General features: G+C 52.1%; 10 protein-coding genes across 10 annotated transcripts; 6 read left to right on the forward strand and 4 right to left on the reverse strand.

Moving 5' to 3' along the window:
• Nucleotides 1–617: 617 nt before the first annotated feature.
• Nucleotides 618–3,092, forward strand: DSM5745_11336 (60S ribosomal protein L36; the record flags this gene model as incomplete). The annotated part of the gene is made up of 7 exons (XM_026753352.1): nucleotides 618–659; nucleotides 772–1,103; nucleotides 1,169–1,264; nucleotides 1,329–1,765; nucleotides 1,961–2,124; nucleotides 2,625–2,810; nucleotides 3,009–3,092. The coding sequence occupies 7 exons, from the start codon at nucleotides 618–620 to the stop codon at nucleotides 3,090–3,092; spliced, it is 1,341 nt and encodes a 446-aa protein (XP_026598125.1).
• An 875-nt stretch (nucleotides 3,093–3,967) lies between these two features.
• On the forward strand, nucleotides 3,968–5,260 carry DSM5745_11337 (uncharacterized protein; the record flags this gene model as incomplete). Its single annotated transcript, XM_026753353.1, has 2 exons — nucleotides 3,968–4,033; nucleotides 4,079–5,260. The coding sequence occupies 2 exons, from the start codon at nucleotides 3,968–3,970 to the stop codon at nucleotides 5,258–5,260; spliced, it is 1,248 nt and encodes a 415-aa protein (XP_026598126.1).
• Nucleotides 5,261–6,217: 957 nt separating this feature from the next.
• DSM5745_11338 (putative UBX domain protein) lies at nucleotides 6,218–7,846 on the reverse strand (the record flags this gene model as incomplete). Its single annotated transcript, XM_026753354.1, has 2 exons — nucleotides 6,218–7,622; nucleotides 7,710–7,846. 2 exons carry the CDS (start codon nucleotides 7,844–7,846, stop codon nucleotides 6,218–6,220), a joined length of 1,542 nt encoding a protein of 513 aa, XP_026598127.1.
• A 376-nt stretch (nucleotides 7,847–8,222) lies between these two features.
• On the forward strand, nucleotides 8,223–9,023 carry pup3 (proteasome core particle subunit beta 3; the record flags this gene model as incomplete). Its single annotated transcript, XM_026753355.1, has 4 exons — nucleotides 8,223–8,225; nucleotides 8,282–8,300; nucleotides 8,369–8,823; nucleotides 8,880–9,023. 4 exons carry the CDS (start codon nucleotides 8,223–8,225, stop codon nucleotides 9,021–9,023), a joined length of 621 nt encoding a protein of 206 aa, XP_026598128.1.
• A 1,697-nt stretch (nucleotides 9,024–10,720) lies between these two features.
• Nucleotides 10,721–13,583, forward strand: DSM5745_11340 (hybrid sensor histidine kinase/response regulator; the record flags this gene model as incomplete). Its single annotated transcript, XM_026753356.1, has 2 exons — nucleotides 10,721–11,657; nucleotides 11,710–13,583. 2 exons carry the CDS (start codon nucleotides 10,721–10,723, stop codon nucleotides 13,581–13,583), a joined length of 2,811 nt encoding a protein of 936 aa, XP_026598129.1.
• A 417-nt stretch (nucleotides 13,584–14,000) lies between these two features.
• DSM5745_11341 (uncharacterized protein) lies at nucleotides 14,001–15,562 on the reverse strand (the record flags this gene model as incomplete). Its single annotated transcript, XM_026753357.1, has 6 exons — nucleotides 14,001–14,296; nucleotides 14,359–14,809; nucleotides 14,871–14,951; nucleotides 15,014–15,166; nucleotides 15,238–15,408; nucleotides 15,476–15,562. The coding sequence occupies 6 exons, from the start codon at nucleotides 15,560–15,562 to the stop codon at nucleotides 14,001–14,003; spliced, it is 1,239 nt and encodes a 412-aa protein (XP_026598130.1).
• A 3,002-nt stretch (nucleotides 15,563–18,564) lies between these two features.
• DSM5745_11342 (emp24/gp25L/p24 family protein) lies at nucleotides 18,565–19,413 on the reverse strand (the record flags this gene model as incomplete). Its single annotated transcript, XM_026753358.1, has 3 exons — nucleotides 18,565–18,714; nucleotides 18,803–19,194; nucleotides 19,257–19,413. The coding sequence occupies 3 exons, from the start codon at nucleotides 19,411–19,413 to the stop codon at nucleotides 18,565–18,567; spliced, it is 699 nt and encodes a 232-aa protein (XP_026598131.1).
• A 280-nt stretch (nucleotides 19,414–19,693) lies between these two features.
• Nucleotides 19,694–21,590, forward strand: DSM5745_11343 (SWR1-complex protein 4; the record flags this gene model as incomplete). Its single annotated transcript, XM_026753359.1, has 3 exons — nucleotides 19,694–19,787; nucleotides 19,834–19,951; nucleotides 20,006–21,590. The coding sequence occupies 3 exons, from the start codon at nucleotides 19,694–19,696 to the stop codon at nucleotides 21,588–21,590; spliced, it is 1,797 nt and encodes a 598-aa protein (XP_026598132.1).
• A 219-nt stretch (nucleotides 21,591–21,809) lies between these two features.
• On the reverse strand, nucleotides 21,810–24,188 carry DSM5745_11344 (uncharacterized protein; the record flags this gene model as incomplete). The annotated part of the gene is made up of 1 exon (XM_026753360.1): nucleotides 21,810–24,188. The coding sequence occupies one exon, from the start codon at nucleotides 24,186–24,188 to the stop codon at nucleotides 21,810–21,812; it is 2,379 nt and encodes a 792-aa protein (XP_026598133.1).
• A 1,380-nt stretch (nucleotides 24,189–25,568) lies between these two features.
• DSM5745_11345 (5-methyltetrahydropteroyltriglutamate--homocysteine S-methyltransferase) lies at nucleotides 25,569–27,956 on the forward strand (the record flags this gene model as incomplete). The annotated part of the gene is made up of 2 exons (XM_026753361.1): nucleotides 25,569–25,579; nucleotides 25,643–27,956. 2 exons carry the CDS (start codon nucleotides 25,569–25,571, stop codon nucleotides 27,954–27,956), a joined length of 2,325 nt encoding a protein of 774 aa, XP_026598134.1.
• Nucleotides 27,957–27,962: the final 6 nt, after the last annotated feature.

The raw sequence follows: 27,962 nt of genomic DNA on the forward strand, positions 1-27,962 counted from the left end.
TTGCATTTGCTTGTCTTGTTACATCTCTTCGCTCCGGCTACTTCTCTCCCAGTGCCCCCTTTCGACTCTGACATATCAAGCAGAGCGAAACTTGAAGATGCACCCGCCATCAGCTTTGACTTAACTTTCCCGTGTTTGAAACCTTATACACGGAGCTTCTCTGATCGTCTTCGTGGAATGAGCCCGGGCCAGTCTGACAAACGCTTTTCATATCGTCAGCTATCAGCATGGTCAGCCTCGGGGTACTTATTCGCCAGTCCGCTGTCCAGGTTGCGGATCAGTCTTACGACTATCAGAACTCTGCACGAATGTGGGATATAGTTACTCAGTCGGTGTGCCTCAGCGCCAGCACGATCTGTATAGGCATGCGGATGTACACGAAGTTGCTAATACTGAAAACGCCAGGATGGGAAGACTGTATGTGCTTTGAAACTCGCAACCTCCTAGCGAACGTGACTAAATTGAGATCCTAGTTATCTGTGTTTTAGCTTGGGTATAGTGACTGCGAAGCTTCTTCTCCAGATATCGCTCAATTGCTAACAGAGTCTTTCTAGCTCGGTTTGATCGCCTATGCCGTAATAACCATCGAATTGGACAAGCATGGCAACGGAGTCCACATGACTACAGTTGCTGTGGTAGATAAGCCGCAGTACAAGAAAGTGAGATTCCCTCCCTGCCTGGTGCGTGGCGGCTTTTGTTGACAGTGTGAGTTATGTGTAGCTGGCCAATGCTTCGCAAATCCTCTATGCGCCTCTGATATTCATTACGAAGCTGTCCATCTTCCTCCTGTATCTGCGCGTGTTTGCGCCGGCTCGTCGAGGCGTGACTTATATATCCATCCACCTGCTGATCTGGTTCAACCTGGCTTTCTACCTGGCCAACTTCTTTTTGAAGGTCTTCCAATGTGTTCCGCGTGCTAAGATCTGGTACCCGGAAATTGCAGGTCATTGCATCAACATCAATATTCCAATTCTTGTGACTGCCGCGATCAATGTGCTGTCTGATCTCTTAATGCTCTGCCTACCAATCATCTGCGTTTGGCGGCTGCAGATGTCGACTAAACGAAAGCTAGGCGTCTCTGCTATATTTGCTGCTGGTATTTTGTAAGTTCATATGCTTGGTACTTTCCTTGGTATAATAGGCCAGAAGTGCTAATCCTAATCTCTAGCGGATGCTTTGCAAGTATAATGCGTCTCGAAGTCAGCGTCAGAAACAGACACACTAAGGACCAGACATACGACTGGTACAGTGAGATTCTTTGGACGTAAGTTCATCATCCAAGCCATTGAATATAATTATACAATCATGCTGAGATTAGGCGACTCCAGCACGGCCGAAATCACCTGCGGGATCCTCGCGAGCTGTCTCCCCGCTCTACCGACCTTCTTCCGCCACTTCATTGGCAAAGCCAGAACGGTTCTCTCGATAAGCCGCACAAAAGTGTCTTCGAACCAGAGCCATGACCGCTCGCTTGAGAAACCGACAGAGTTATATACTCTATCATATCCGCGCGGCCGGAAACGTCAGCTATTTACTGGTGACTGCTCGCTCGATCAATGCGGGGAACTGGATGATGACAGGACACAGATCTTCACTGGACCTAGCTTTTCGACGACCGAAGCTAAGGTTGGAGGATCTAGTCCTGCAGTCCAGGGGTCCCATCATCGGGAGGGTGCCGGGTTGAGTGTAGAGGACGCCAGTGGTCCTTGTGGAGGGATCCTGAAAATCGTCGAGGTAGACGTGGAATCGGGGCCTGGACAATTTGGTAGATAGTCCTCGTCTTGATATAACTGCAATAAATATCACACTACACTCACGAGCCCCATAATCCATCAACCCCAACCTTTCCCCAGCGTACATAGACCCTAAGTTTTGATTGTTGCCTGAACCACAAGGCAAGAGTATCCGTAAATCTTGGCACTAGCCCTAGCCCTAGACTAGCCCTCGCTACGCACTGAAGGCGGTGGACCCACCCGCCGAACCCAGAAACACTGGAGGAACTTTGCGTATCTCGACAACTTCAGCCAACAACCTCCTCGTCGCCAATCAGTCGTCTCACCGATAACCACCGTCGCGATGGCTCAAGAACGTTCCGGTATCGCGGTTGGTCTCAACAAGGGCCACGTACGTATTCTGCTTTCCTTGCTCTGATGTCCTGCAATGGTGGATGAGATTTTCGATGCATGGATGGATGGATGAATGGATGGGTCGGAGTTTTCGATGTCGAGTCGAGTCGAGCGAGTCGAACGCAACAACGAACGGTCATATTTGCGATATTCGGGGGTGTGAACAATTATGGAGGGTATTCTAGGATGGATCGGGATAAAAAATATCGGAAGTCTGGGCGATAAAAAAAACTGAACGGATTCCACCACGAAAAACGACATTCAACAGTCACGGCCACTGGCAATAATGTGTCGAGATAACCTTCGGGAAAACGTCGCAACTGCGTCAACAAACCTATTCTCATATCGGCTCGATTCAACCAGCTCTCAGCTCTTCTCGACGAACACGAAAACTCCGGACCATGCCTTCCATTCATCGCGCGATATATCTATCTATTCATTGGCACGGACTTGATGATGCGCAGGTTGAGTTTGACTAACCGGGATCGACTACTATAGAAAACCACCCCCCTTAACACCCCCAAGACCCGCATCAGCCGCTCCAAGGGCAAGGCCTCCCGCCGCACCGCTTTCGTTCGCGACATCGCCCGTGAGGTCGTCGGTCTCGCTCCCTATGAGCGCCGTGTCATTGAACTTCTGAGGAACGCTCAGGACAAGCGCGCCAGGAAGCTCGCCAAGAAGAGGGTATGTCTGCCGCAGGCTTTCTTGGTTGATTATGGAATGAGGATGGGTCGTGGCTAGCAGGTGTCGGTTGAAAACACCAGCACAGTACGGTTTCATCTCTATGAACAGACTGTGCTGCGAACCCACACGCTGAACACACCCAACCCATTCATACACTATCTTTCAACGAGAACCAAGCTAACAATTTTTTCTCCACAGCTCGGTACCTTCACCCGCGGCAAGAGAAAGGTCGAGGACATGCAGCGCGTCATCGCTGAGGCCCGCCGTGTCGGTGCTCACTAAATTTGAACTTTGGCATCTTATTCCCGTTTTCTTCTTCTACCTACTGTCTATGTCTCTCCAAATTAGCCGAGAACGAGATGAATGAAAACAAAGTTACAAAAAAGTGAGAACAAGTGACGTCCTCTTTTCTCATTCCTTCCCTGCGTCGAGTCTAGGATGGCGTTGTCTGTTATGTTATGAATAATGGGAATGTACCTACCAACTCAGAAGACCTCAGGCGCGGCCCTAGGAAAGATGGGTTAGGTTTGGTAGGCAAAAAGCATGGGTCTGGATTGATCAATCCGAAACGAATACCAAATATCAAATTCACATTGGCAGTTGTTTTCCATGGCCGATCGCGTTCAGTAGTCAGCCAACAGTACAACTGGATCATCTCGCTGCAGCCTTACGACGGCCATTTTGCTTCCTCTTGTCTCGTGTAGTACTCAACTTCTTTTTTTGGTCAACCAACCTATCTACTTGGCAGACCGGAACGACCACAGAGAATCGGAGACTGACCAATAGTATAGCCAAATGAAAAGCATTACAAGGGGATAATGTCTAGATTCTCAAGACCGGGCTCGGGTAATATCAAGTTGCCCGTATGGGAAGAAACGCAGCTCCATGCCTGGCCATGTGACTTCCCCTTATCTCCAGAAGTGGAGGACCTTCCGGGGATTGATTTAAGATCTTTTCCCATCCTCATCACTCTCAGCAGTGCTCTGGCCACGTGACGGACTTAGGGTTGGCATAGTAAGTGTCAAGCTGTGTATTATCTACAGAGCCGTTCGCCCATTACTTTATTGAAGAGTTCTTGTCTGGTATCGTCGAGAGATAGTGTCATGGACAGAAACACTCGAATTGTCGTCGTGGGAGCCGGCATCTTCGGCCTCTCAATGGCCCACCAGCTCGCATCCGAGGGCTACAAGAACGTCGTCGTGCTGGACAGGCACATGCCACCTGTGAGTTCCTAACAATTTTCCATGATACCGTCCTAAACCCAGTAGGTCCCCAATGGCTCCTCTACGGATATTTCCCGCGTCATCCGCTTCGACTACGCAGACACAGACTATCTAGACATGGCCTTGGAAGCGTACAGGAAGTGGTCCCAGCTTCCACGCTACCAAGGCATATACTACCAGGCCCCTTATATCCTCACTGGCAACACCAGCGCCCACGGGCAGGCGTGGATCAAAAAGACAACCGCAGCACTTGACAAGCGCCAGCTTCTCTGGGCGAAGATCGAGTCTGCGCATGACGCTAAGCGCATGTACCCTGTGCTCAGCGGACCTCTCGCCGCTGGTCCTTTCAATGGATACCTCCAACTACAGGCTGGCTGGGCAGACGCTGGCAAGGCTATTGCGCAACTACGCGATGATTGCCTCGAGCTCGGCGTATCCTTTATCTGCGGCGCCCGCGGAACAGTTGTTGGGCTTGAACAGACGGGCAAGGCTGTCACTGCAGTGCGGACTCTAGCTGGCACAGTTGTAAATGGAGACCACTTTATTCTGACTACAGGCGCCTGGACCTCAAACTTAGTCCCCATGTACAACTCCGCGCTCGCAACGGCGCAGGTGGTAGGGTACATGCAGCTGACAGCGGCCGAGATGCAAAAATACAAGGGCCTACCAATCTACGCGAACTTTGCGACGGGGTGGTTCAACTTCCCACCACACGAGGAGACGCAGATGCTGAAGATGGCAATCCACGGGTGGGGATACACACACGCACTCAGCGAGACGGACTCGGAAATCCTCAATTCAAAGGCTCTTTCCTCACCGCCGCTGATGCCCCCGCGTGAGCGCGCAAACTTCACACCCCTGGATGGGGAGCGCCGGCTCCGGGAGGGCCTGCGCGAGATGCTGCCGGAGCTGGGAGACCGTCCGTTTGCGAAGACTGCGTTGTGCTGGTACACGGATACTCCGTCGGGTGATTTCATTATGGATTTCCATCCAGACTTTGAGAATGTGTTTATTGGTGGCGGAGGCAGTGGGCACGCTTTCAAGTTCTTGCCCGTTCTTGGAGACTACCTAGGCCGTGCGTGGAATAGGACGCTCCCGCCGCGTTTGGCGGATAAATGGCGCTTTCATAAGGAGTATGAGCATAGGGCGGATGCTTTCCTGGGCGATGGGAGCCGTGGAGGTCCGCAGCGTCGGGAGTTGGACACTCAGGAGCGAGCGAAGCTGTAATTTGGTACATTGGCCGTGTACGCCGTTTGGTTTTATGCCAATTTATGGAGTTTGCCGTCCAAGTTTTTTGATCCTAATATTCTGGTCCTCTAAGAAAGCAACGGAAAGGCGTCGGAAGAAGATCGGTCACTTCACATAGTAGGGCCAAAGCTGGCCTTCAGAGACCTAGGCAGACTGCTGCGGATATTAGCGTCTTTCTCGCATAGATAATTAGCAGATGATGGCGAGAAAGCGGACTTCTTCATATCAAAACCAGTCGCTGGTGCTCGCCATCGCTGCCATCCGAATCTTTCTTATCCTGCCTGGCCAAGAAGCTTCTCCGACTTCACCAGGAGTGCAAGCTGGCTGCAGCTCAAAAGATCCGGGCGAAGCTCAGCCATGCGGATAAAGCATTGATTGGAGTTGTACTCTCTAATAGAAAGGCCGTCATGTCGCATAATTATTTGGTAGTGAGGAGGGTAGATCATGGAAGCTGCTGGGAGCACCGAGCGTCAGCTGAAGATGCTCGCAAGCCTCTAAATCCGGTATTAGACTTGGAACAGCAGGATCATTAAATCGAGACAAAGATTTGCCAGGGGAATATGAATATAGGAAAGGAGAAAGGGCTTTGCCGTCTACCTAAGTTCGGTCTTGGTGGCATGTGTATTGGGAGGATGAGGAAGATAGCGTCCAGCAACTGACTAGACTGGGACCGAAATCTACTGGGCTTGTGGCCAAGCCTCCGGAATAAGGGCTCGCCAGTCAAACTGCTTTGAACAAGGCTTTAGTTAGTGGTAGTTTCATAAGGGATTGAGTGCAGGCCAACAGTATGTGATCGTCTATATCGCACCTCCTTAAATCCTTGCTTCAACATCAAAGCCCGCTTTCATAAATCATGTCATTGATAATAGAGACAATATCATATCAGTGTCATCAAGAACTGTCTAGAAGATATACAAACTGGCTATGTCGAAGTATTCATTTCTTCCCTGGCAATTTTGACAACCATTTTGGGACCTTGCGGCCCCCAGACTTCTCGCCATCCTGCTTGCCTGAATCACTTGGTTTTAGAGATACCACGACATCCTCAGACGTGTCCATAGCATCTTGGGGCTGTTCGATCTTGTGTTCTTGGGCCGTAGTCTGAAGTTCTGTTCTAAGAAGACCGGAGCGGCTTTGCTGGGTCGCTGGAGATGCAGACGCATGCCAAGAGAAGTTAACCAGAACGCGGCCGGTCATGCCGTGGTCTTTGATGAGAAGACTCTTTTCTGAATCAGGGAGGATACTCTGGAAAGGGACGTGGGGTTGGTGGGATTTTGAAGCGGCGGGCCCGGAGAAGTTTGTGAGAATAAATTTCTCTGTGGTATATTGCGCGGCGAGACAGCTGCGGACAAAACCATAGAGGGTTTTGCCCGTGTCTTGTTGTCCGAATTTGGAGACTATTTGACTTTGGTCTGGGAGTCGGATCTTCACTTCAACTTCCTTAATGGCTGCGCGACGTTCCTCTTCTGCTTTAGCCGCAGCTGCAATTTCGGCATCTGATCGAAGCCGCGTGTTTCTGCTGGATGCTTGAAGTCGTCGTTGATGGATCTGGGCGTGCTCAATGGAGGGTACGTAGTCGGCATCGTTGTATGCAATTTGTGTCGACTGAGGCGCGTTGCTTGATGGAGGGGCAAAAACAGTCACGGGTCGAGATAAATCAGCCGAAGGTTCAGACTGTTGAAGGGGGAGATTCGAGGCGGGTTCTGATGATGTTTTTGTGGGTTGTTCTGTGACAGGCTCTTCTGGGGCCTCATCGGAGGCGGATACTGGTGTTTGAGGGGTTAGCGGATTGTTCTCTTTGTCGGTATCTGGTCCCGACTTTGGTGTCGACGTCTGTTCTGCTGTAGCCTCATCCTCGGATGGCATGAAGTATTCGTGGATTTCCGTCATTGCTTCCTCCAGTGGCCGGTCTGTTCGGCGGAAGCTCAATCGCACCAGCACATTTCCACTGTTGAACCCGTACTGCGCCAGTGACTTTTGGAAGTCCGGTAGTGTGGACAGCTCGCGATCCAGTATCTGTACCACTGGGGTCTCGTAGAACAAACGTCCGGATCCTTGCCCCTCGATGACGGGAACCCCTCGGCCGGTGAGGTTGCGGATGGATGCACTGCCAGCGACTCCCGCTTCGAATTTGCGAAGGAGCATCCATATACTGGTAGTGCTGGGAAATTTGTCCATGAGCCGTCCATTTGGCGCTCCACGGACTTCTGACGGCGGGAGTTGAAGGGCGACTGTGACGACGGATGGGGAACGAGAGAGCTGTACAAGTTCTAGTTTTGCACCGGGAGAGAGGCCAGTAAGACGAAATGCTAGCGACAGATCGAGCTGTTTACTTTTATGTCTGAGAATGCAAAGTTAGCACAACTCTTTTTCCTCCGCACTGGACCATGGCGGCAATTAGATTCTTGGAAAGAAGAGTACTGCTTACTTCAGTCCATACTGACTGGCGTCCAACCCGAGCTTCTTGCATGCTTCTTGTAGAATGTCGGTAAGGTATTTTCCGGGAGTTGTTTTGATTGTGGCTCTTCGAGCTGTCGAGTCGAGAACTACGACATGAGAGCTCATTATTGCGGGGGTCAATACCCAACCACGTCTATTTATGGAAGTTGTTAGTCCAGCAGGAGGATTTCAACAAAGTGATCACTTTCAGGCGAGCGATGGTTCAAGATAGAATAATAGGGTACCAGCTGTTGAGTCGCGATGAAGCATGGGGAGAGGAGCGAGCAGGCAGCGGGCGGCGCGTCATCGGAAGAAGCTGAGAGGCCAACGCCGACCTTCCACCTCAGTTCCGCTCCAGAGGTAGAGCTCCAGCTTCATCTTCATCCATCACTTCCATCCCCATCGTCGCCCACCACCTCCCTTGTTCCTTCGCTCTTCCCTCTCTCCAATACTGAGACATCTTGATCTTTCTTTTGTTTTAGTTTCTCAATTCGTCATCGCCATGGTACGTGAGCTTCCTGCTCCCCCTTCACCAAACACTTAGCTGACCAACTCATCCAGAGCAACCCGTTCGATATCAGTACGCTTCCACCTCCATCCCCGGCCCTCATATCGCCTATTAGACTATAAACTAATCCGAACTCATAGATGGTGGCGCATGCGTTGCCATGGTCGGCAAGGACTGCGTCGCAATTGCCTGCGATCTCCGACTTGGAATGCAAGCTCTGACCGTCTCCAACAACTTCCCCAAGATCTTCAACTATGCCCCTGGAACATATCTCGGCCTGACAGGTCTTGCTACCGACGTCTCTACCGTCTCAGACCTCTTCCGCCTTAAAGTGAACATGTACCGCCTCCGCGAAGAACGGCACATTGCACCACAGACCCTCGCCAACCTCGTCAGCTCATCGCTCTACGAGAGGCGCTTCGGAGCATACTTTGTCAGTCCCGTTATTGCAGGAATCAACAACACAACGGGGAAGCCTTTTATTTGCGGCTTTGACAGTATCGGGTGTATCGATTTCGCCAAAGATTTCATTGTGAGCGGAACCGCGAGCGATCAGCTGTTTGGTACTTGTGAAGGCCTGTGGGAGCCGGATATGGTATGAATTTACAATTTTGGGTGCGCTAAGGCAGGCAGGCTAACTTGATCGTGCAGTCCCCCGAAGACTTGTTCGAAACCATCTCTCAGGCGCTCCTCAGTGCTGTCGACAGAGATGCCCTGTCCGGTTGGGGTGCCCAGGTGTTTATCATAGAGAAAGACAAGGTGACCCAGCGACTACTGAAGGGACGACAAGACTAGACGGTGCGCGTCGGAGTTATTGGGTTATACTGTTCTATTGATGCCATTCTCATAGCCTCTGAAACATACGTCTGGGAAGAGTAAAATGCCTCCGTCTGCTACAGTAGTGAGCGATATATTTCGTACGCTCGGGGAAGAGCAGGTAATGCTGGATAAATCTGAAAGCTGTGCTCAAAAGCAACTTGCTGGTTTTTGGCGGGTTGTATACAGTTTAGTAGTAAAGATCTTATGGCAACCTCACATCGGCAGCTCAGGAGTCTCTCCCAAGCGGACAGGTACCAGCCGCACTTGGATTCCGCAAGACTTAAAAGAGAATCCAGTAGTCTTGATCGGAACATCAGATACAGCATCTGGGCCTCGCCGCTTCGGTCTGAATTTGGTGACTTTGGCCTTCACACGATCAAGCATTAACTATGCCAACAGGAGCCAGCCGTACTTAACGATCCATAGGCTCGTCGGCACTGCCAGCGAGGTAGAGAATAGGGACATGTCTAATATGCAATAGTTGCATCATCTGCTTTCAGCTCATGAATTCAAAAGGGTCCAGTGGGGTACGTGAGTTCTCTACTCCGTACTTTGCTCCTCTGCTGGAAGTGAGGCGTTTAGTCGGCGTGCTCGCTTAGGGAACATCCCCTCTATGTTTTCGGACAATCAAACTAATCAGGGCTGCTGAGGACATGAGGCAATATTCCAACAGGACAGTCTGACTTAGCCGGTGCTCGTCAGATATATAGTCTGGTTTCAATCTGCAGCCGACGATGAGCTCTCTCTAGGATATTGTCGGTTTCCTGCGGGGTGCTCATCAGGCCCTTAAGGTTTATAATGGCTGGTTTCACGTGCCCAGCAGCCATTCCCACTGGTACCAGAGCTACGGTCAGGGCTGTGGTTATGCTGCCGACCTGAACCCTGGGAACCGGATCGTGATACTCTAGATAAACAACCAAAAATACTACATAACATATCTAAATAAAGTACGTAGTGAGGTTCTACTGCATTATTATTGTTGCGTTTGCTCGACTTTAACAGCGCTTGAGGTGATCCCCGCGTCTAGACCGGCCGATCGGCCCCCAATAATAAGACAGACTCCATAGTCGACAAGCCACCGACTCTAATTCTCTGCTGTTCCCCTCCTCGTCTCGTCGACCCTTCACCTTCTTTCTTGGGCTCTGCCTGTCTTCATTGCCTTGATGAGCTTTCGCAAGCTTCATCTAACCAATATCACACAATAAACGACGTGGAAAAACCGGTGGCATTATCGATCGGCGTTTGCTCCGTCCGACTCCGCCAACGTCGGAAATTGACGCTCGTGCGACTCTTTTATCTTGCCATCGCCAACGAGTTTAGAAATTCTACAATCTTGGGTCAATCTTTATAGAAATTTCCCGAGGGGTTCCCTGACGGGACGCCTGCTCTTTGCGCAGAGTCTCACCTCGCGGCGGGCCAGCGTGGTTCGTCTCCCAAGCCGACGGCGCTTGACGTATGTATCTGATAGTAACCTAGCAAGCCCTTTACTGACCACAAGAACTGGACTAGTCCGAAAGCCATGCGCTGTTTTCTTTCTCAAGAAGTAGCCCGCAACTCGTTGGTCTCTTATCTATCGCCCTCAGTCTCTTGGCGTCCTCCCATACCTACATAAACCTGTTCGCATTGCGGTCCTCAACTCCGCGCATAACTTTCCATACATCATGCCTGAACCAATGGACTCGGACTGGCCCAACTCTTCAGCCTCCGGGCCTACCCTTTCGTTCCTCCCGCAAGCGCCCATTACCGCTTTTCGGGCCGAGGATTCGCAGATGGAAAACTCTGGGCAGGGCGTCGCCAGCCCTGAGTATGCTGCAATCGAAGAATTAGCAGCGTTTAAGAAAGAGCTGCGCGTTCTGGACCTCGAATCCTTTTGGAGCAAGCTTATGGAGCACACTTCTTCGTTGTGCAATGCTCAGTATGCCTTCGTAGCCCGAAGGGTTAGGGCTGACGAAACAGCTCAAGAGATAGCTGGACACAAACCCTCTCTCTTTGGCACGGCCTACTACTACAATGATGGACTCCAGACTATCGGAATGCATCGGCATCAGTACTTCGCTGGTGGAAATCCCCTGTCGCATATGGATTTCAATAAGCCGTGCTTGATCCCAGAGAACCTGAGCTCGTACTTTTCGTCCGATAGGGACAAGCTACCTTTCGCTGCGGAGGGTTACCTGGCAATTCCGCTATTTTCGGGGGATGAATGTCTCGCTTATTTGGGATTGATGTGGTCAGATGTGGGATTACAGAGTCGAAAGCTTTCATGGTCCTTTATTGAAACAGTGCTCTTCTCTTTGGAGGATTTAGTTGTTCAGCGAATCCAGGAGGATAGTGGTGCGACTGAACAGCAGCGGTCTGCTTCTGAATCGGCCTCAGGCGCAGGGGATATACTCGATGAATTGGTACCGCCTTCGCAAGGCGCGCACTTTTCTTCTCAACATCTTAAACCATTTGCGCGCAGTCTGTCGCATGAGCTTCGAACACCAATGCAGGGGATTGTTGGAATGTTGGATGTCATGCATGCCACCGTGCGCGATGCACTTATCGGCAAACCCTCTCCGAAAACTGCATACGTTTTTCAATCGCTCAAGGAGAGCATCGAGATGGTTCAAGGTTCGTGCGGCCTTCAATTTACCGTGACTGTTGATGCTAATGTATGGAGTAGATAGTGCAAGACGGGCTGTTGAAGCAGCCGATAACGTCGTACATGCTTATGATCTCAACATGGAGGTTCCTGAAACCCCTCAGGTGGAGCGGGACAGCAACGTCTTTGCCAAGTCTCCCATTTCAATATCAGAGAGCCGGCCAAACGTGTTCATCGATGGAAGCAATATTGCCGCTAATCCCTACAAACGACGGAGGAGTAATCCGCCGGAGTTTGGGAAGTCTCCTACTCCAAAACCAAAAGTCCGCCGAGTCACGTCGCCAAAAGAGCTTTCGCCGCGTACCGAGGAGGTAAAGAATGCTGTACATGAGACGGATAAGATCTTCAACACTCCAACTCCTGTTCATCAGATCGAGGCAGTAATGGCTAGCATGGTCAATCCTCGGCCCTCCTTAGCTGTCCGAAGATCCGCACCTCACCTTCTGCTGGAAGGTATCAACCTCAATTTTCAGAGCCCAGCACTCCGCTTCACCAAGCTCCGTGATCTTCTTCGCTTAGTGGTTAACGAGTCTCTCCATGTCGGCGGCAGGCCCGACTTTGTGGTCAGCAATGCGACGGAGTTCGGCGAGATGATCGAGGTTCGGACGCGGTCATCAAATGGAGAAGTATTTTCTAAAACAATCGACTGGTCCGTGGACGGCGCAGTACCCGACGCTCTTTTCGTGGATGACAGAGACCTGGCCAAGCTGATATCTTGCGTCTTTCTGAACGCGGTCAAATTCACAAACAATGGTCTGATCACGGTCAAGGCCACGCTCAGCCGCAAAGCCAACGAAATCCTGATCAATGTCCACGACACCGGACCCGGTATCCCTATGGCGTTCCTGCCTAATCTCTTCAAACCCTTTGCCCGGGAAGATGCGTCAATCACGCGAAGCAAAGACGGACTAGGTCTTGGACTGCTGGTGGCAAAAGGTTTAGCCAGGAAGATGGGCGGTGACTTGGTCTGCGTTCGCTCGTCGACTTCTGGGCCAGACCGCGGTTCTGAATTCGAAATCAGGATTCCCGTCAACGCACCCGAAGCCGCTCGCCCACTGGCTTCGTCAATGCAGTTAACCCCTCCCAATATCCACGACTCCTCGAGGCTCAGCAGCGCTAGCAATTCGACTCCAGACTCTTCTGTACTCTCACCACTGATACCCTTGTTACCACCTGCACCAACGCCTACCCAAGAGCCCACTCCCGCTCCTACAGATGAGTCACGTACACCAACTCCCGCCCGTTCAGTACCCAGTCCAAGCCCCGCCAGGGGGCAAACCTCAGACGCAAAGTTTGGGGAAAAGCACCCACTTACCTTCTTAGTAGCCGAAGACAACAAGATCAACCGGCGGGTTCTGGTTCACATGTTGAAGCGACTCGGCTACCAAGAGATTTATGAAGCCGGAAACGGCAAAGAGGCCGTGCGCACAATGCAGAATATCCTCGATTCGCAGAACACTGAGAATGCCGCAATTCATGCGCAGAAGCCCTCGGAGCGCCAGACGACCGCAAGTGACTTTCTCGTGCCCGGGCCACCGCTCCGTCAGAAGAAACCAGTGGATGTCATCCTGATGGACCTCTGGATGCCCGAAATGGACGGATACGAGGCCACGTCGAAGATTTTTCAGATGGTCAACGAGCATCACCATCAACATCCTCATATCCCGTCACAGTCACAGCTGAACCCTGCCGGAACCCCCCAATCACAACCACCCACCGTCCTTGCCGTCAGCGCAGACGTCACAGACGAGGCTCTCAGCCGCGCCACCAAAGTCGGCATGAAGGGCTACATGACGAAACCCTATAGACTGATAGACCTGGAACGCCTGATTGCGGGCTTCTGCTGCAGCGATGCTGCGCCACAGCCGCAGGTCAATGATTCAACGAACGCATGATATCACTTTGTTCTCTCTTAATAAATAATAAATAAACACGCAATATATACGTAGCTTACATATGACACATGGATGGTTGATTGCCTTTACACGCACGTCATGATTTTGGCAGCTTTCACGGCCTGAGCTCTCGTTCAATCGACAGGATCATCTCCCGGAATACAGATCAATTTTTTGGATAGCCATTTCCTGCTGCTGGAATAGATCGCACTGTGTACGTGGTTGTCGCTGCTTTTATTGATAGAGATCCTTATGATTATATGAACACAATCCGATAAACATCATCATCATCATCATCATCATCATCATCATCATCATCTCTATTCTATACCAAAACAGGTTGTCTCGGTAGTCTGCCTGGGAGTTTGTATGGAATTGTCCAACTGGGCCTTGGTCTAAAGCAGTTTTCCCGTCCACTCACGCAGCCGCCAACAACATCTCAGCCTTTCGAGCAGGATACGAACTCCAAGTGAAGGCTATCATGTTCTCTGGCATTTCAGCGTCAGGGACATAGGTCCGTAGAGTCTCCAACATCTCTCTCCGGCGCTCATCGGGCACCTGGGACATCAACATTACGGTCACGGCATGGGCATAGCGGGTCTCGTTGTACAGGGAGAGTCGCTGGCTAACTTGCTCTGGAACTACATCAGGTGGGAAGAGGGTACCCAGAGCCGCACAGTCCTCGAAAGCTTGGGCACCGCCTTGGCCCTGGTCTAGAAGGGAAACATTAGCCTCGCTGGTCTTTCCTCGTAGGCGAGAAAGGGCAGTGACGCACGGGGTAGGATTGGATGTGCCGCGTCTCCGATCAGTGCGAGCTTGCCCTTGACGAAGGTCTGTGGAGGGCGACGAGATGCCAGGCTCCATAGTTTCATGTCTTCGGCGAGGCGGCATAGCTCCTGCAGCTCTGGGGAGAATCCCTGGAATGTGTTGACGAGGCTATCCACACTCCCAGAATCCAGCCAGGAAGAGTACTTCGCCATTGTTGAAGAGTCTGCAGGGTGAATCCCTGCGCAGTTCAGCAGAGTTCCTTGGCGGCATGGGTACATCACCAGGCGACGATCTGGTGCAATGAATGCTTTGACGCCATCCAGGCCTATCTTGTCCAGAAGCGCAGCCGTCAAAGGGTTTGCGCGCAATTTAGGAACCGGGATAAGGAATCGGAAGCAGTTCTGCCCCGTGCTTTCTTTCGTCGGTTCCTCGCCGGTGACGGCACTAACTGATCTCGACTGTAATACATATGTTAGCAGGTTAGAAACGTCAAAGTGATCAAGTATTGTGTACACTTACGTGAGCCCCATCGGCACCGACAATCAAGTCACCCGTGTACACGGTCCCGTCTTCTAGCTTGACGAGCCCTAACTCACTATCCTAGAATACCGAATGTCTGAGATCCACACATGATAAGTACCTGGAGGTTACAGCCAACTCACCACCAATGCAACTCGAGACGCAAGCCTGATATCAATTTGCTTGCCATTAACCTTCTTTGCCGCCGCGTCACGGAGGGCGTTGTGTAAATCGACTCGGTGGGTGAGCAACCAGCTGTCAGACATATGCAATGCTTCCTGGGTGTCCTTGGTTATCTATAAAGCGCACCATTGTTACCAGTCATGCTCCTTGAGCAGAAACCAGGAAAGGGAAGACAAAGGCTCACAATTTCTTTCCCAAGGCGGTTGCCCAGCGCATCCCAAGACCATGCACCGTTGCAGTGCACAGCCTGCAGAGCTTCCAGATCGACATCCAGACTCTTTAGAATGCGGGTCGCATTTGGAGCCATGCTTATTGCTGCTCCAACTTCGTTCTGGAACCGGGATTGCTCAAGGACCTGGGAAGGGGGGAGGAAGAGTATAAGTTCAGTAGGCATAGGTTCGAATCCGAAAGGGGAGCCGTACCACGACATCATGGCCGGATTGGTGAAGAGCAATGGCGGCAGCCAGGCCCGCAAGCCCTGCACCAACAATGACGACTTTCAGGGGCATTTCGAGATGACTTTGGGTGCGGTCGTGTGTGTGAGAGAGGGGTGGATGGAGGGGGGCACAACCAAATCTTGGAAGACGCCGTGCGAGCGGGAACCCGCAGCAGGGCTGTCACCTCTCGACCTTGCAGACTGCAGATTCCATTCAATGAGATTGAAGGCCTTCAGACCTTGAAAATAAACTGGCAAACAGGGGAACAGGGACTACTTCGGCAGTACTGGTGTCGGGTAACCGCACCCGTCGTCATACTCCTATCCCAGATGCCCTTGACCTTAAGTAGGCGGGAGATGATCCGAGCCCTACTTTGAGGTTAGCAATTGATTATAGCTTGACTAGATGTGAGAAATGAGCTGTCATCTGCCATGGCATTGAGTTACCTCCCCCTGCCTTGGTGTTGCGGGATCAAACCAACCGGCGACCTACTGCGGCATGAGTAACATATCTACGCGGTAAAATGCCAGATTGTAAAGATAGACCAGAAGTGGCGTCATGATGATAGCTGGCTGCTGACCTATGGGGTATCTACGGAGTAACAAAATACTCCGGGGTGAGGCTGTAAAAGCTTGCTTGGGAATTGCTTTTTATCTAGAGTAAGAGATGATGCCGAATGGCCATAATCATGGTCGGTCTACCTAGTCCTACTGTCCTGCAGACCATGCATGCACATGTCAATAGATCGCAGAGCTTAGCCTGTAGAAGCGATAGGGCGATCTGCCACGATTTACGGGTCTGATGCCCGATGGCGTTTGCAGCTCGTATTCCAGCCTGGACTCCCTAGAGGCGTCGGCCCCTGATATAAAAACAGGCATCCCTGTCTTTCAGTGGCTGGAGTTGCCATCGTCTCATGCACTTACACGTACTTGATCACCATGCTGTATCTTTCAGATACTGAATCCTCATCCTACTCAGACTCCATGGGATCAGTCGACATGCCTACCGACTCTGTTCGGATACTCATGCTCCATGGTATGGCAGCCTCTTCCTTTAACGTGGACCCTTTCAATGCATTAGGGTAGTAGCATCATGCTCATTATGTCAGTGGTGGTAGTGGTACTGAACCTCTCATCTGTCTAGGCCATGGCGAATCGGGGCAGAAGTTTCTATACAAGACAAAGGCTCTATGCCAGCACATTCGGAAGTCAACATACGAACAGCTGCAGCGCGATGTGTTGTTCGTTTTCGCTGATGCTCCAATATCAAGCGGCCCTTGCAGTGCTGATTCCAGGGCATGGGCCCTTGGTGACCACCAAAAAGACCGACTTAGTCACTATGAGAGCACTGTCAGTTCTGTGATGGAAATTCTGAAAAAAGAAGGGCCATTTGAGGGCATCATCGGCTTTTCCACGGGCGCTAGCCTGTCTGTCATTATGGCCTCGTTGTTGGAGGACAGGCGGCGTTGCGAGGAAATCTTCAGGTTGCCTGTACGTAAAGCCCATCCGCACCACCCAACCGCAGCATTAGATGCAATTGAGCCTGGCTAAAGGTAGTTGAGAACCGGCAGGTTTCCCATCCACCACTTCGTTTCGTTGTGTCATACTCTGGCTTCATGCTGGGGCATCGGGCCTATCGAGACATCTACAACCCTCTGATCCGTACTCCGGTTGCGCATTTTATAGGCGAGGTGGATCCAATAATACCCAATTCGCTGACATTAGCACTGGCGAAGCGCTGCGCCAACACTGTAGTGCATTCATTCTGGGGCTCTCATTATGTTCCCCGTTCGCGCGTATCATATGCCCAAACGTCACAGTTCATATTGACCCAGTTGTCACGCGCAGAAGATGCAGAGACATCGTCCGATGATAATTGGATTTGGGATTGAGAGTGCTTTCGTACGGAGCTGGCCGGTGTTCTTATTAGCGTAACGAAACGTTGAATGGTGTATATCCTAGCATAAGAAATTTTGAGCGACTACATGGCGATGCTCTTCACATACCAGCACAATGTAGTGAGAAACCCTGAAGCCTTTCGGGCAGAGGCAATAACGCGTCCATGGAGTCGGCAATATAGTAAGACCTCGATGCTGCAGACGAATGCGTTCTGGTTGTTCAGGTCCACATGGAAGATACATACATACCTAGACTTTGGCCGAAAATCGACTGGGTGCCCCATTTACCATGTCCCATGATTACCTTGGAAATGGATAGCTTCGTAATAGGTCTGCTGGTTTAATCGCCTACCTGCCTAAGAGCTCCATATTTGTTCCTCCTTGCGGCTTGATAGCCACATCATGATCACCGGCAATGATAACCCTAAAACAACTAGGCCGCGCATGTCATCCAGGAATCCGTCGGGGAGTGAGTGATCTGCAGTTTGGCTGATGAATTGACCGAACAAGACGACCATCATGAGATCTTGCATGAGTCAAGAGTCATGGCAGCGATGACATTGCGTCTTCAGCCGGCCACATCCTGATATAGATACTCCGCACTCCGATCCCGAAAAATCTGCCAGCGGGCATTGATGGATGGCGATGATGTAAAGGGATAAGGACGTAGGAGCGACGTAGGAGCGCTTCAAGGCTGGACTTCGGCAGGCTACCACAGCTACTTATGCCGTAGTTGCAGTGACCTGGGCACATCCATGGATGTCATCGGTTTCTGCCGATTCCTTTAGGTGGAAGTCAGATCTGGCTAGACTCGAGCGGGGTTTAATATCGGGATCATCCCTAATCTCGATAGCCTGGATAGGTTGAATTCTGGCACGAAAGGAGATACTTTCGAATGATGGTCAAACCTTGGAACCGGAGAGAAGGTGACAAAAGGGGAAGGAGGGTGCATAGGTGCCCTGTCCATGTGTCACGTGCACGTGGTATAAGTTTAGAGTACAGTCGAGTTCAAGGAAATTCGATTACCCTCGTATCATCAAGAGAACGCTATGTAGTAGGAACATATCATTGACTTCGCAAAGTCGGAATTCGTCATGGATAACCATACACACCCTCTACCAGAACCGCCGATTCAATAGGCTCCTGTTCGCTTCCAACAACCACGTTCTTGAATCCCCTAGGTCAACTTCTGCTTGATGAAGAATGAACGGAGATGAGATAATTGCCAAGCGCATGCGACCGATAGCACGGCGAGCTGCATCAAAGTCCAACGGACAACACGTGAGTTAGTCGCCTCGGATTGATCACGGAACTCGGCTTCGCGTTCCTAAGTAGCGTAAAATGATTAGCACTTGCCCAGAGCAAGAGAAAGCCTAATCCCCAAAGAAAGAAGGCGTACGAAGAGGAGCACATACTCTCTGGAACACCTGCTCTCGCCTAATGTCCTGCAACCGGCTGTTCAGGTCCTTCACCCGCTGCACCAAATCCGTCATCTTCCCCTTGTCCTCGCTCTCAATCTTGCTCGTCTCGCCTATTGCCATGTCCAGTGTCACCCTAACAGCACCGGTGGGAGCACCAGACAGCCACCCGCCCGTAGCGGCGTTTGTCTCGGGCGTGATGCAAATCTTGTGGTTTCCAGGGTCGGCGGCGGAGAAGGTAAATCGGCCGGAGTGCGAGTCACGTTTGTTGACGACGCGGTGGTCGTTGTCGAAGACCTCGTCGACGGTGATGAGCATCTTCAAAGATGGGTCGACGGCATATGTGCCCGTGCCGGAGGTTTGGTCGAGGACCTCGCTGGAGTAGGTTCCTGTTCGCCGAGAAGGTGTGATTAGAGCTTGTCTCCTGGTGCGGGCCGTATGTAGGACTTACCAACGACAAGGGTGTCCTTTGGAAGCTCCTCATAGAAGCATCTTGTTTGGCGGCCGTCCACGTAGAAGTAGAGGGCGTTTGCTGGAATGGAGAGGCAAAGAATTGCATAAACGGCGAGAGTGGAGGATAACCAGGAGGATGACTTCGAAGGAGCCATAATGGCAATTTGGGGGGATTATTCAATGTGAGGTAGCGGGCTGGGCTGGATGAAGATGTCAATGTTAATGTTATGCTGTCCAGATCCAGGCCACGAGCGGGAGTGGGCTTGGCGCGAATTCTCATTCCTCCGACGGCTCTGCGGCTTCAGTCAATCACTCCTCCATCTCTCTGTCGACGCTACATACGTCCAGTTCATCTTGATTGATCTGATACTTAGAAGGTGATTGATACGTTGGCTTGGTGACTGTTGGATTATATCAAGGGTGCGCTAGACGACCATGGCTGCCGCCGATGTTCGCGACATGCTCGACTTGCCCGCGGAGGGCCAACCGCGACCTCACAAGAAACAGAAAGTTGTGGAGAAGAGGCCAGGTGCGTCTTGAACGATCGCAAATTGACCAACTCTAATACTTTACAGAGGGAATTACCCGTGAACTCTTCGCGCTTCTAGGAGAACGAGCACCCCCGATCGCGATCAACGAGAACAGATACAAGGGACGGCCGAAATGGCAGACCAAAGCTCGCGTGCGGCCTTGGTACGCAATGCCCTCAAAAGGTTAATGATAACTCGGAATGCTAATCTTCGTTAGGCGTATGACCCCCTTCTCGAACGAGGCGCGATCGGATGACCTCGTTTTACGACACTGGCAGAGAGAACCCGGATCAACACAGACGCCGGCGATTGAGGATATGAAAATGGAGGGAGAAACGACAGAGCAGCAAGGAGAACAGAAATCCAATGAACCACAGTACCCGTTTGCTAAGTACAATATCAAAATAAACGTTCCCAAACGATATACTACGGACGAATACAACCGCCATCTGAGGAGCGACGAGTGGTCGCGAGAAGAGACGGATTATTTGATGGACTTGGTAGAGGAGTATCATCTCCGCTGGGTGGTCATTGCCGATCGATACGATTTCCAACCGCGACCAGTCGACAATCCCGACGACAACACAGATACGTCGACCGCACTGGTACCCAGCAAACAATTCAGAACCATGGAGCAGATGAAAGCCCGCTACTACTTCATCGCCGCCTCAATGCTCGCCCTCGAAACTCCACCATCCACCATGTCGCCGCCAGAGTTTGAGCTGCATGAAATGATGACGAAGTTCGACCCCGAGCGCGAGCGCCACCGCAAGGAACTTGCCGCCCTCCAATTAAACCGCACAGCGGACGAAGTCCGCGAGGAAACCGTCCTCCTCGAAGAACTCAAGCGCATCGCAGCCAACGAGCAGGAATTCGTCACTGAACGCAGAGAGCTCTACTCCCGCCTCGACATCCCCGTCAGCGTCAGCAACGCAACGAACTACCACAACAGCCAGGGCCTCTCCCACCTCCTTCAAACCCTTCTCCAAGCAGATAAGAGCAAAAAGCGCCGCTCTATTCTCGGTCCCGACGGCATCGTTCCTACACCAGGCGGCCAAACCCCCACGATCCCCAATGGCCCTGGCAGCGCCCGCGACAGCAGCAGAGCAGACACGCCCAACGGTGGCACCACACAACCCGCAACAACCAAAAAGGCCGCCGCAGCAGCCAACAAGGAAGCAGCGCAGCAAGCAATTCGTACCCTTACGCCTGCAGAAGAAGCCCGCTACGGCGTGCAACACCACGACCGCCTTGCACCAGGCGTGCAATTCCGCTCTGATCGCGTTCAAAAACTCACGCAGGCGAAATCCCACGTCCAGACACAGAAACTTGGTGCCGCGCTCGCTGAGCTGGAGGTGCCGCTTCGTCTGGTCATGCCGACGGAGCGAGTGGTCAAGAACTTTGAGAAGCTGATTCACTCCGTCAACCTCCTGCTGGACGCGCGCAAGGTCGCTGAGAAGGTGGAGAGCGAGATCCGTGTATTGGAAGCGGCGAAGGAGGAGCGGGAACGGAAGGCAAAGGAGTTTAAGGAGAAGGATAAGCCTGAGGTCAAGTCGGAGCAGCGCGATGAAGATGCTCCTGTTCCACCTGCGCCTGTGTCTGGTGCTGTAGGCAGTGCTCCGCAGAGTGGGCAACCTGTCAATGCAAGCGAAGGACAAGCGAATCCGGATGCCTCGTCTACTGCGAATAATCCTGCCAGTGGTGAACCGGCTACGAAAGAAAAGGAGGGCGTCTCTCATAAGCGTTCTGCCAGCGTGCTCAGCAATGGAAGTGACAAGAGCTCCAAGCGGCAGAAGAAATGATTTGCGTCTTATGCCGTTTCCCCTCACGAACCCCTCAATATACCAATGTACGATTATCTATTCTCAATCCCCTGTTTCCGATTCGCTATCAATACTTTTAGCATTCGATTTTCGCACATATTAAGCCTAATCATACATGGACGTGTGCTTCGTCCCTCTCTTCGAAAAACTAATATGATCAGTTGCCATTATCTTTCTTTTCTCTTTCCGTAGAATCCATCATTCAGGGATCGAGCACTCCTCCAGACATTCCTCATACAAGCTGTCCCAATCACCCGAACTTCCTGTGCTCGTCCGGACGGGCGGCCTTGCTTGAGGACTCTGGAAATCATGATGACCATCTAGCTGGTGTCTCGAGTATGCAGGATCGTGATTGTGCATCTCACGCGGCCTCTCTTTGCTAGCAGGAGCTCTCAGTTTGAGCACTCGTGTCGCAGTCCGTTGCGCGACGGGGAATCGGTCCGATGCAGCAATGTTCGCTACGGCGCGGTCCGCTCGTTTTTCAAGATTACGGGCGAGTTCCGAGACCTTGCGCTTCGCCGCCCACGCACCGCCTCTCCGGCGCAGCGTTGCTAGTTTCTCAATCAGTTGTGCTTCTGCATGCTCGGACGATCCAACACTGCCCTGGTGAGGTGCTTGCTGCCCACCCGAGCTCTGCGATGGACGAACCCAGGAGCAAAATTCCCAAGGATTTTCTGCGTCAAGATTGGGTCCGGCGTGGGGTTTTTTCTTGTTTGTGAGTATCCCGAACATGGAAGAGCCACCGGAATCACAGCTTGCTGCGTCACTATTATTGCTCGGCTTTAGAGTTGAGTTTGAGCCAGCCCAGCGGGGGAAGCCGAGCCTTTGAAGGATAGCTGATATATCGAAGCTCGACCGGTTTGCTTTCAGAGGTCCTCGATTTGTCTCTGCTGCCAATGGTGACCTCTGCTTTACTGAGTTCCCCGTGATGCTACCCGCGGGCGAACCATTAGGGCTATCGGTGGCACCGCAACCTCCAGGTCCTGCATGCCCGTAATGCATCTGATCTGGTAGTTCGCTTGGATTCTCTGGCGGTACAAGCGTATATCCATATCCAATACGTCGACCTTCGGACATCCACCCTATGCTTATTCTGCGAGAAGAACTATTGTCGCCCCCGTGTGAACCGACCCCTGCATGGCCGATCGATCGATCTGATCCAAATCGCTCAGTGAATTTACTTTTCAAGGCGTGGGCTTCTTCAGCAGTGGTAGCAGAAATAGCTGCATAGTCGGATGGCAAATAAGTTCGTCTTGCCGGTAAGTTGCCGGATGAGCCCTGTGAAAAACTGGGAATGTTCGACTCATCTTGATCAAGACCGGCGGACGATATGCTAGTCTTTGGAGAGTACGGCGATCGTGGATCTTGAATGCTCCCAGGCAGTTCAGAGAGCTTTGCTTCCGCCACGTCCCAGATTGGGGGCATCGGTGGACTGTTAAGTGTTCCATATTTGTTGGGATTCCATAACATCGCATTGCTAGTCGATCGATTTTCATCGAATGGATTGCTCTGGGTTTGTATATAGGTAGTGGATCCAGATGAAGCGAGCATTCTGTGGATGTTCATTTCCCCCAGGTGCACGGACTGCTCGCCATGTGTGATTAATGCTCTTTGTGGTCGCTGGTGCCGTTTCCTAACAGCTATTTGCGGAGGACAGCCGGATACAGACTCCGCAGACGTGGCATAGCCCTGTGGCTGTTGGGCATGAAGAGTAGGGTAGACCATCGCTCCGGTGTTGCGTCCGCTGCCAGAACCTTGACTCGCACTCTCTTCAAGGCTGTCTGCTATAGGCATCGGAGACCCTGTTGGAGCCGGGGGTGAATGAGGGCGGTGCATGTCTTGTGCTCTTACTACGGGTGCTGGCGCTTGCATTGGCGATGGCCGTTCTTGCGCCCATGCTCTGGTCCCACTGGAGCAGGGGCTGGAGGGTTCATTGCGGAGAGTCCCAAGGGGACTGCCAAGTTCCACATTTTGGAAACTGGTCGAGGGAGACTCCTGTACAGCGTGTGGGGGTTGATGTTCGTGATCTCGAGAGGGCCAGAGCAACTGAGATTCGCCGCCTTCCCCGTGGTGTACGGGTTGTTCATATCCGACGCCTTTGGTATCCACGGTTAATCCAAACGTATGCTCTCGCGACGGCTCCAAGCCAGGCTCAGGAAGAGGCGGAGGTTGACGATGAGGAGAAACTCCTATCCCATTCCCGGGGCGGTGTTCTGCCGTGTAGACTTGATGCTTCGGCGTTCCAATGTACTGCGCATCGCTATCGTACCCTCTTTCGCTCACCAAGCTGCCGCCTAACTCATGAGAGGTAACTTGCGCCGCATGGCTGCCGGGGTGCTTAGAAGAATGCAGGAATGGGATCAATGGCCCTCGATCTGACTTTTTGGGCTGTCTATGCAACTGCCGAGCATCCCGAGAGAACCGCCTGCGAAGCTTACCCGAGATGCCTGACGAGATGCTTAGGCGATGCTCGCTTCGATCAGTTGGGTGGGATACGGCTAGGTCAATCAGCGGGTTGGCCCCAAACGGGGGCAGAAAAGCATTGCGGCTTGCATCGTTCACCTTCAAGGGATCCATTGACGGGAGAGGAGCGGTCCCTCTGATTCAGCTGGTACTGCTCAGCCTCGGATGAATCTGAGGCTTTCCGATAATTTCGAAGCCGCGGGCAGAAGAGGAAACCCATCTAGCATTGGTTGCTCCCTCAGGAGAGCACATACCATTGACAAAGATGCGGATGACGCGGCACCGAAGAAACGGACAGGTTCAAGAGAGATAGTAGAACCATCTCCGAGTCGTTGGCAGCCAGGCGTAAGAGCATGGCCATCTCCGTCCACTTGAGGAAGGAGCGTTCCCTGTCAGGGTACTCCATGGTTCCAAAAGAGGAAGGCACGGCCATGGCCCTGCCCGCACGGACCGTCCATGAGCCAACTAGTCAAGCCTTCAGCCTAGAGGTATAAGTTTAAGTATAAAGTTATCATTGAATGTCGGCGATTAAAGCATTCTTGTAGAAAAGCTGCTTCTAGCCGTCAGCATATGCAGGAGACCACCTTGGTATCGGATTAATCTTTCCTTACAGGGATTGGGTACATCTCTGTGCCAGCATACTCCGTAGAGTCCGTACTCCGTGTCAGCTTACTCCGTTGATAGGTACTACAGTACGGAGTACTACCGTATGGGACACTACTGATCAGTCCGTTCAACCTCACGCCGGACTGCTAGTGTACTACTACTAGGGTTACTTGAGATGAATCTCACATCAGCTAATCAATTAGTATTTCATTTTCAGCAGACTATAGCTTAGTACTAGTTTTTGCAGATAGGGCCGATCCCGGAGCAGTCTCGGTCTCGGAGGCGATCTAGATTCGGAGTGGTTTTTTTCTCTGACACACGAACTGATCCATGTGCCACCCAAAAATACGCAAAGCCAATGCTCCTTTTAATCACGCCATTTCTACTAGATACTCGCAGCCGAAAACAAGCAGCACCATCACAATACAAGTCAATGCAGTAATACTGCATGAGATACATCCTTTTACAGTAAATGAGCAGTTCAAGATGAGTCAATGATGGACTGATCGGCAAAATGGTGCAGTTGTGTCGAAAGTCGACACTGATAGTCCTGTAATTGTACGGTGTAATTGTACGGTACCACCCCGTATAGCGTACCTACCCCGCCTCCGGTCTTTCTGATTCGCCGAATTCCACACCGAAGGGACCTCGACTTTTTCCCCTCCATTTACTATTTAGCTGTCGTTCACCCCCTTCTCCCTCTTCTTTCTTCATCCCCCTTTTCTTTTTATCCTCTCTCCTACAAGAGACTTGTGAATTGTCTCTTGCTCCCCTCCTAATCCTCTTCGCTTGTATTTCTGTTCTTTTCAAGCTATTCTCTCTTTCTTCTCCTTACGACCCCGCCTCAACCGCTTTTTCTCTGTCCTCCGGACGCATACACCTGTCAGAATGGTTCAATCGTATGTTCTACCCGAGTCTCTACGTGTTACCTTTGCTCAATACTGATATCCTGTTTTCTACAGCGCCGTTCTTGGTTTCCCGCGTATGGGAAAGCTCCGTGACCTCAAGAAGGCCACGGAAGCTTATTGGGGTGACAAGATCTCTCGTGATGAGCTCCTGAGCGAGGGAAAGAGACTTCGTGCTGAGCACTGGAAGATTCAGAAGGATGCTGGTGTCGACATCATCCCCAGCAACGACTTTGCTTTCTACGACCAGGTCCTTGACCACATCCAGCTCTTCGGCGTTGTTCCTGAGCGTTACACCAAGTACAACCTTCACCCTCTGGACGAATACTTCGCCATGGGCCGCGGTCTTCAGAAGCCTGCCAAGGATGGTCAGGATGCTATCGATGTTCCTTCCTTGGAGATGGTCAAGTGGTTTGACTCCAACTACCACTACGTCAAGCCTACCCTCCAGGATAACCAGACCTTCAAGCTTGCTGCCAACCCCAAGCCCGTTGTCGAGTACCTCGAGGCTAAGGAGGCTGGTGTCATTACCCGTCCCGTCATCCTTGGCCCTGTCTCTTTCCTGACCCTCGCCAAGGCCGACCGTGGTCAGACCGTGAACCCCATCACCAAGATCAACGAGCTTCTTCCCCTCTACGTCGAGCTCCTTGCCAAGCTCAAGGAGGCTGGCGTTGAGGATGTCCAGATTGACGAGCCTGTCCTTGTCTTTGACCTTCCCCTCGCTTCCAAGAACGCTTTCAAGCCTGCTTACGAGAAGCTCGGCTCTCTTGGTACCCAGGCTCCTCGCCTTGTCCTGGCCACCTACTTCGGTGACATTGTCCACAACATCGACGTCCTTCCTGCCCTTCAGAGCCTTTACGGTATTCACATCGATCTTGTCCGCAACCCTGAGCAGCTTGAGTCTGTTGTCAATGCCCTTGGTCCCAAGCAGGTTCTTTCTGCCGGTGTTGTTGACGGCCGTAACATCTGGAAGACCAACTTCAAGGCTGCCATCGAGAAGGTTGAGCTTGCTATCCAGAAGCTCGGCAAGGAACGTGTCATTGTCTCTACCTCCAGCTCTCTCCTCCACGTTCCCCACACTCTCGCCAGCGAGAAGAACCTCGACCCCGAGGTCCAGGATTGGTTCAGCTTTGCTGTTGAGAAGACCAGCGAAGTTGTCGTGATTGCCAAGGCTGTCACTGACGGCCCTGCTACCGTTCGCGAACAGCTCGAGGCCAACGCCAAGTCTGTTCAGGCTCGTGCCTCCTCCAAGCGTACCAACGATCCCAAGGTCAAGGAGCGCCAGGCCGCCGTCACTCCTGAGCAGCACAACCGCAAGTCTCCCTTCCCTGTCCGTCTTGCCAAGCAGGAGGAGTCCATTAAGCTTCCTCTCTTCCCTACCACCACTATCGGTTCCTTCCCTCAGACCAAGGACATCCGTATCCAGCGAAACAAGTTCACCAAGGGCGAGATCACTGCTGAGGAGTATGAGAAGTTCATTGAGAAGGAGATTGCCGATGTTGTCAAGATCCAGGAGGAGCTTGACCTGGACGTTTTGGTCCACGGTGAGCCCGAGCGTAACGACATGGTTCAGTACTTCGGTGAGCGCCTCACTGGTTACGTCTTCACCACCCACGCTTGGGTTCAGAGTTACGGTTCTCGTTGCGTGCGTCCCCCCATCATTGTCGGTGACATCTCGCGTCCCGCTCCTATGACTGTCAAGGAGTCCAAGTACGCAGTCTCGATTTCGTCTAAGCCCATGAAGGGTATGCTTACTGGACCCATCACCTGTCTCCGCTGGTCTTTCCCTCGTGACGATGTCCACCAGTCTGTGCAGGCTCAACAGCTCGCTCTCGCTCTCCGCGACGAGGTTGTTGACCTTGAGGAGGCCGGTGTCAAGGTCATTCAAGTCGACGAGCCCGCTCTCCGTGAGGGTCTTCCTCTCCGTGCTGGCAAGGAGCGCGAGGACTACCTCCAGTGGGCCGTTGCCGCTTTCCGTCTGTCCACCAGCGGTGTGTCTGACGGCACTCAGATCCACTCTCACTTCTGTTACTCCGAGTTCCAGGACTTCTTCCACGCCATTGCCGCGCTGGATGCCGATGTTCTGTCCATCGAGAACAGCAAGTCTGACGCCAAGCTGCTCCAGGTCTTCATCGACGAGGCTTACCCCCGTCACATTGGTCCTGGTGTCTACGACATTCACTCTCCCCGTGTTCCCAGCGAACAGGAGATCAAGGACCGTGTCGAGGAGATGCTCGCGTACCTGCGCCCTGACCAGCTCTGGATCAACCCTGACTGTGGTCTGAAGACCCGTCAGTGGCCCGAGACCAAGGCTGCTCTCTCCAACATGGTCCAGGCGGCCAAGTATTTCCGTGAGAAGTACGCTAAATAATTTTAA

The sequence above is a fragment of the Aspergillus mulundensis genome (assembly GCF_003369625.1).
Source record: "Aspergillus mulundensis strain DSM 5745 chromosome Unknown scaffold_24, whole genome shotgun sequence".
NCBI lineage: Eukaryota > Fungi > Ascomycota > Eurotiomycetes > Eurotiales > Aspergillaceae > Aspergillus > Aspergillus mulundensis.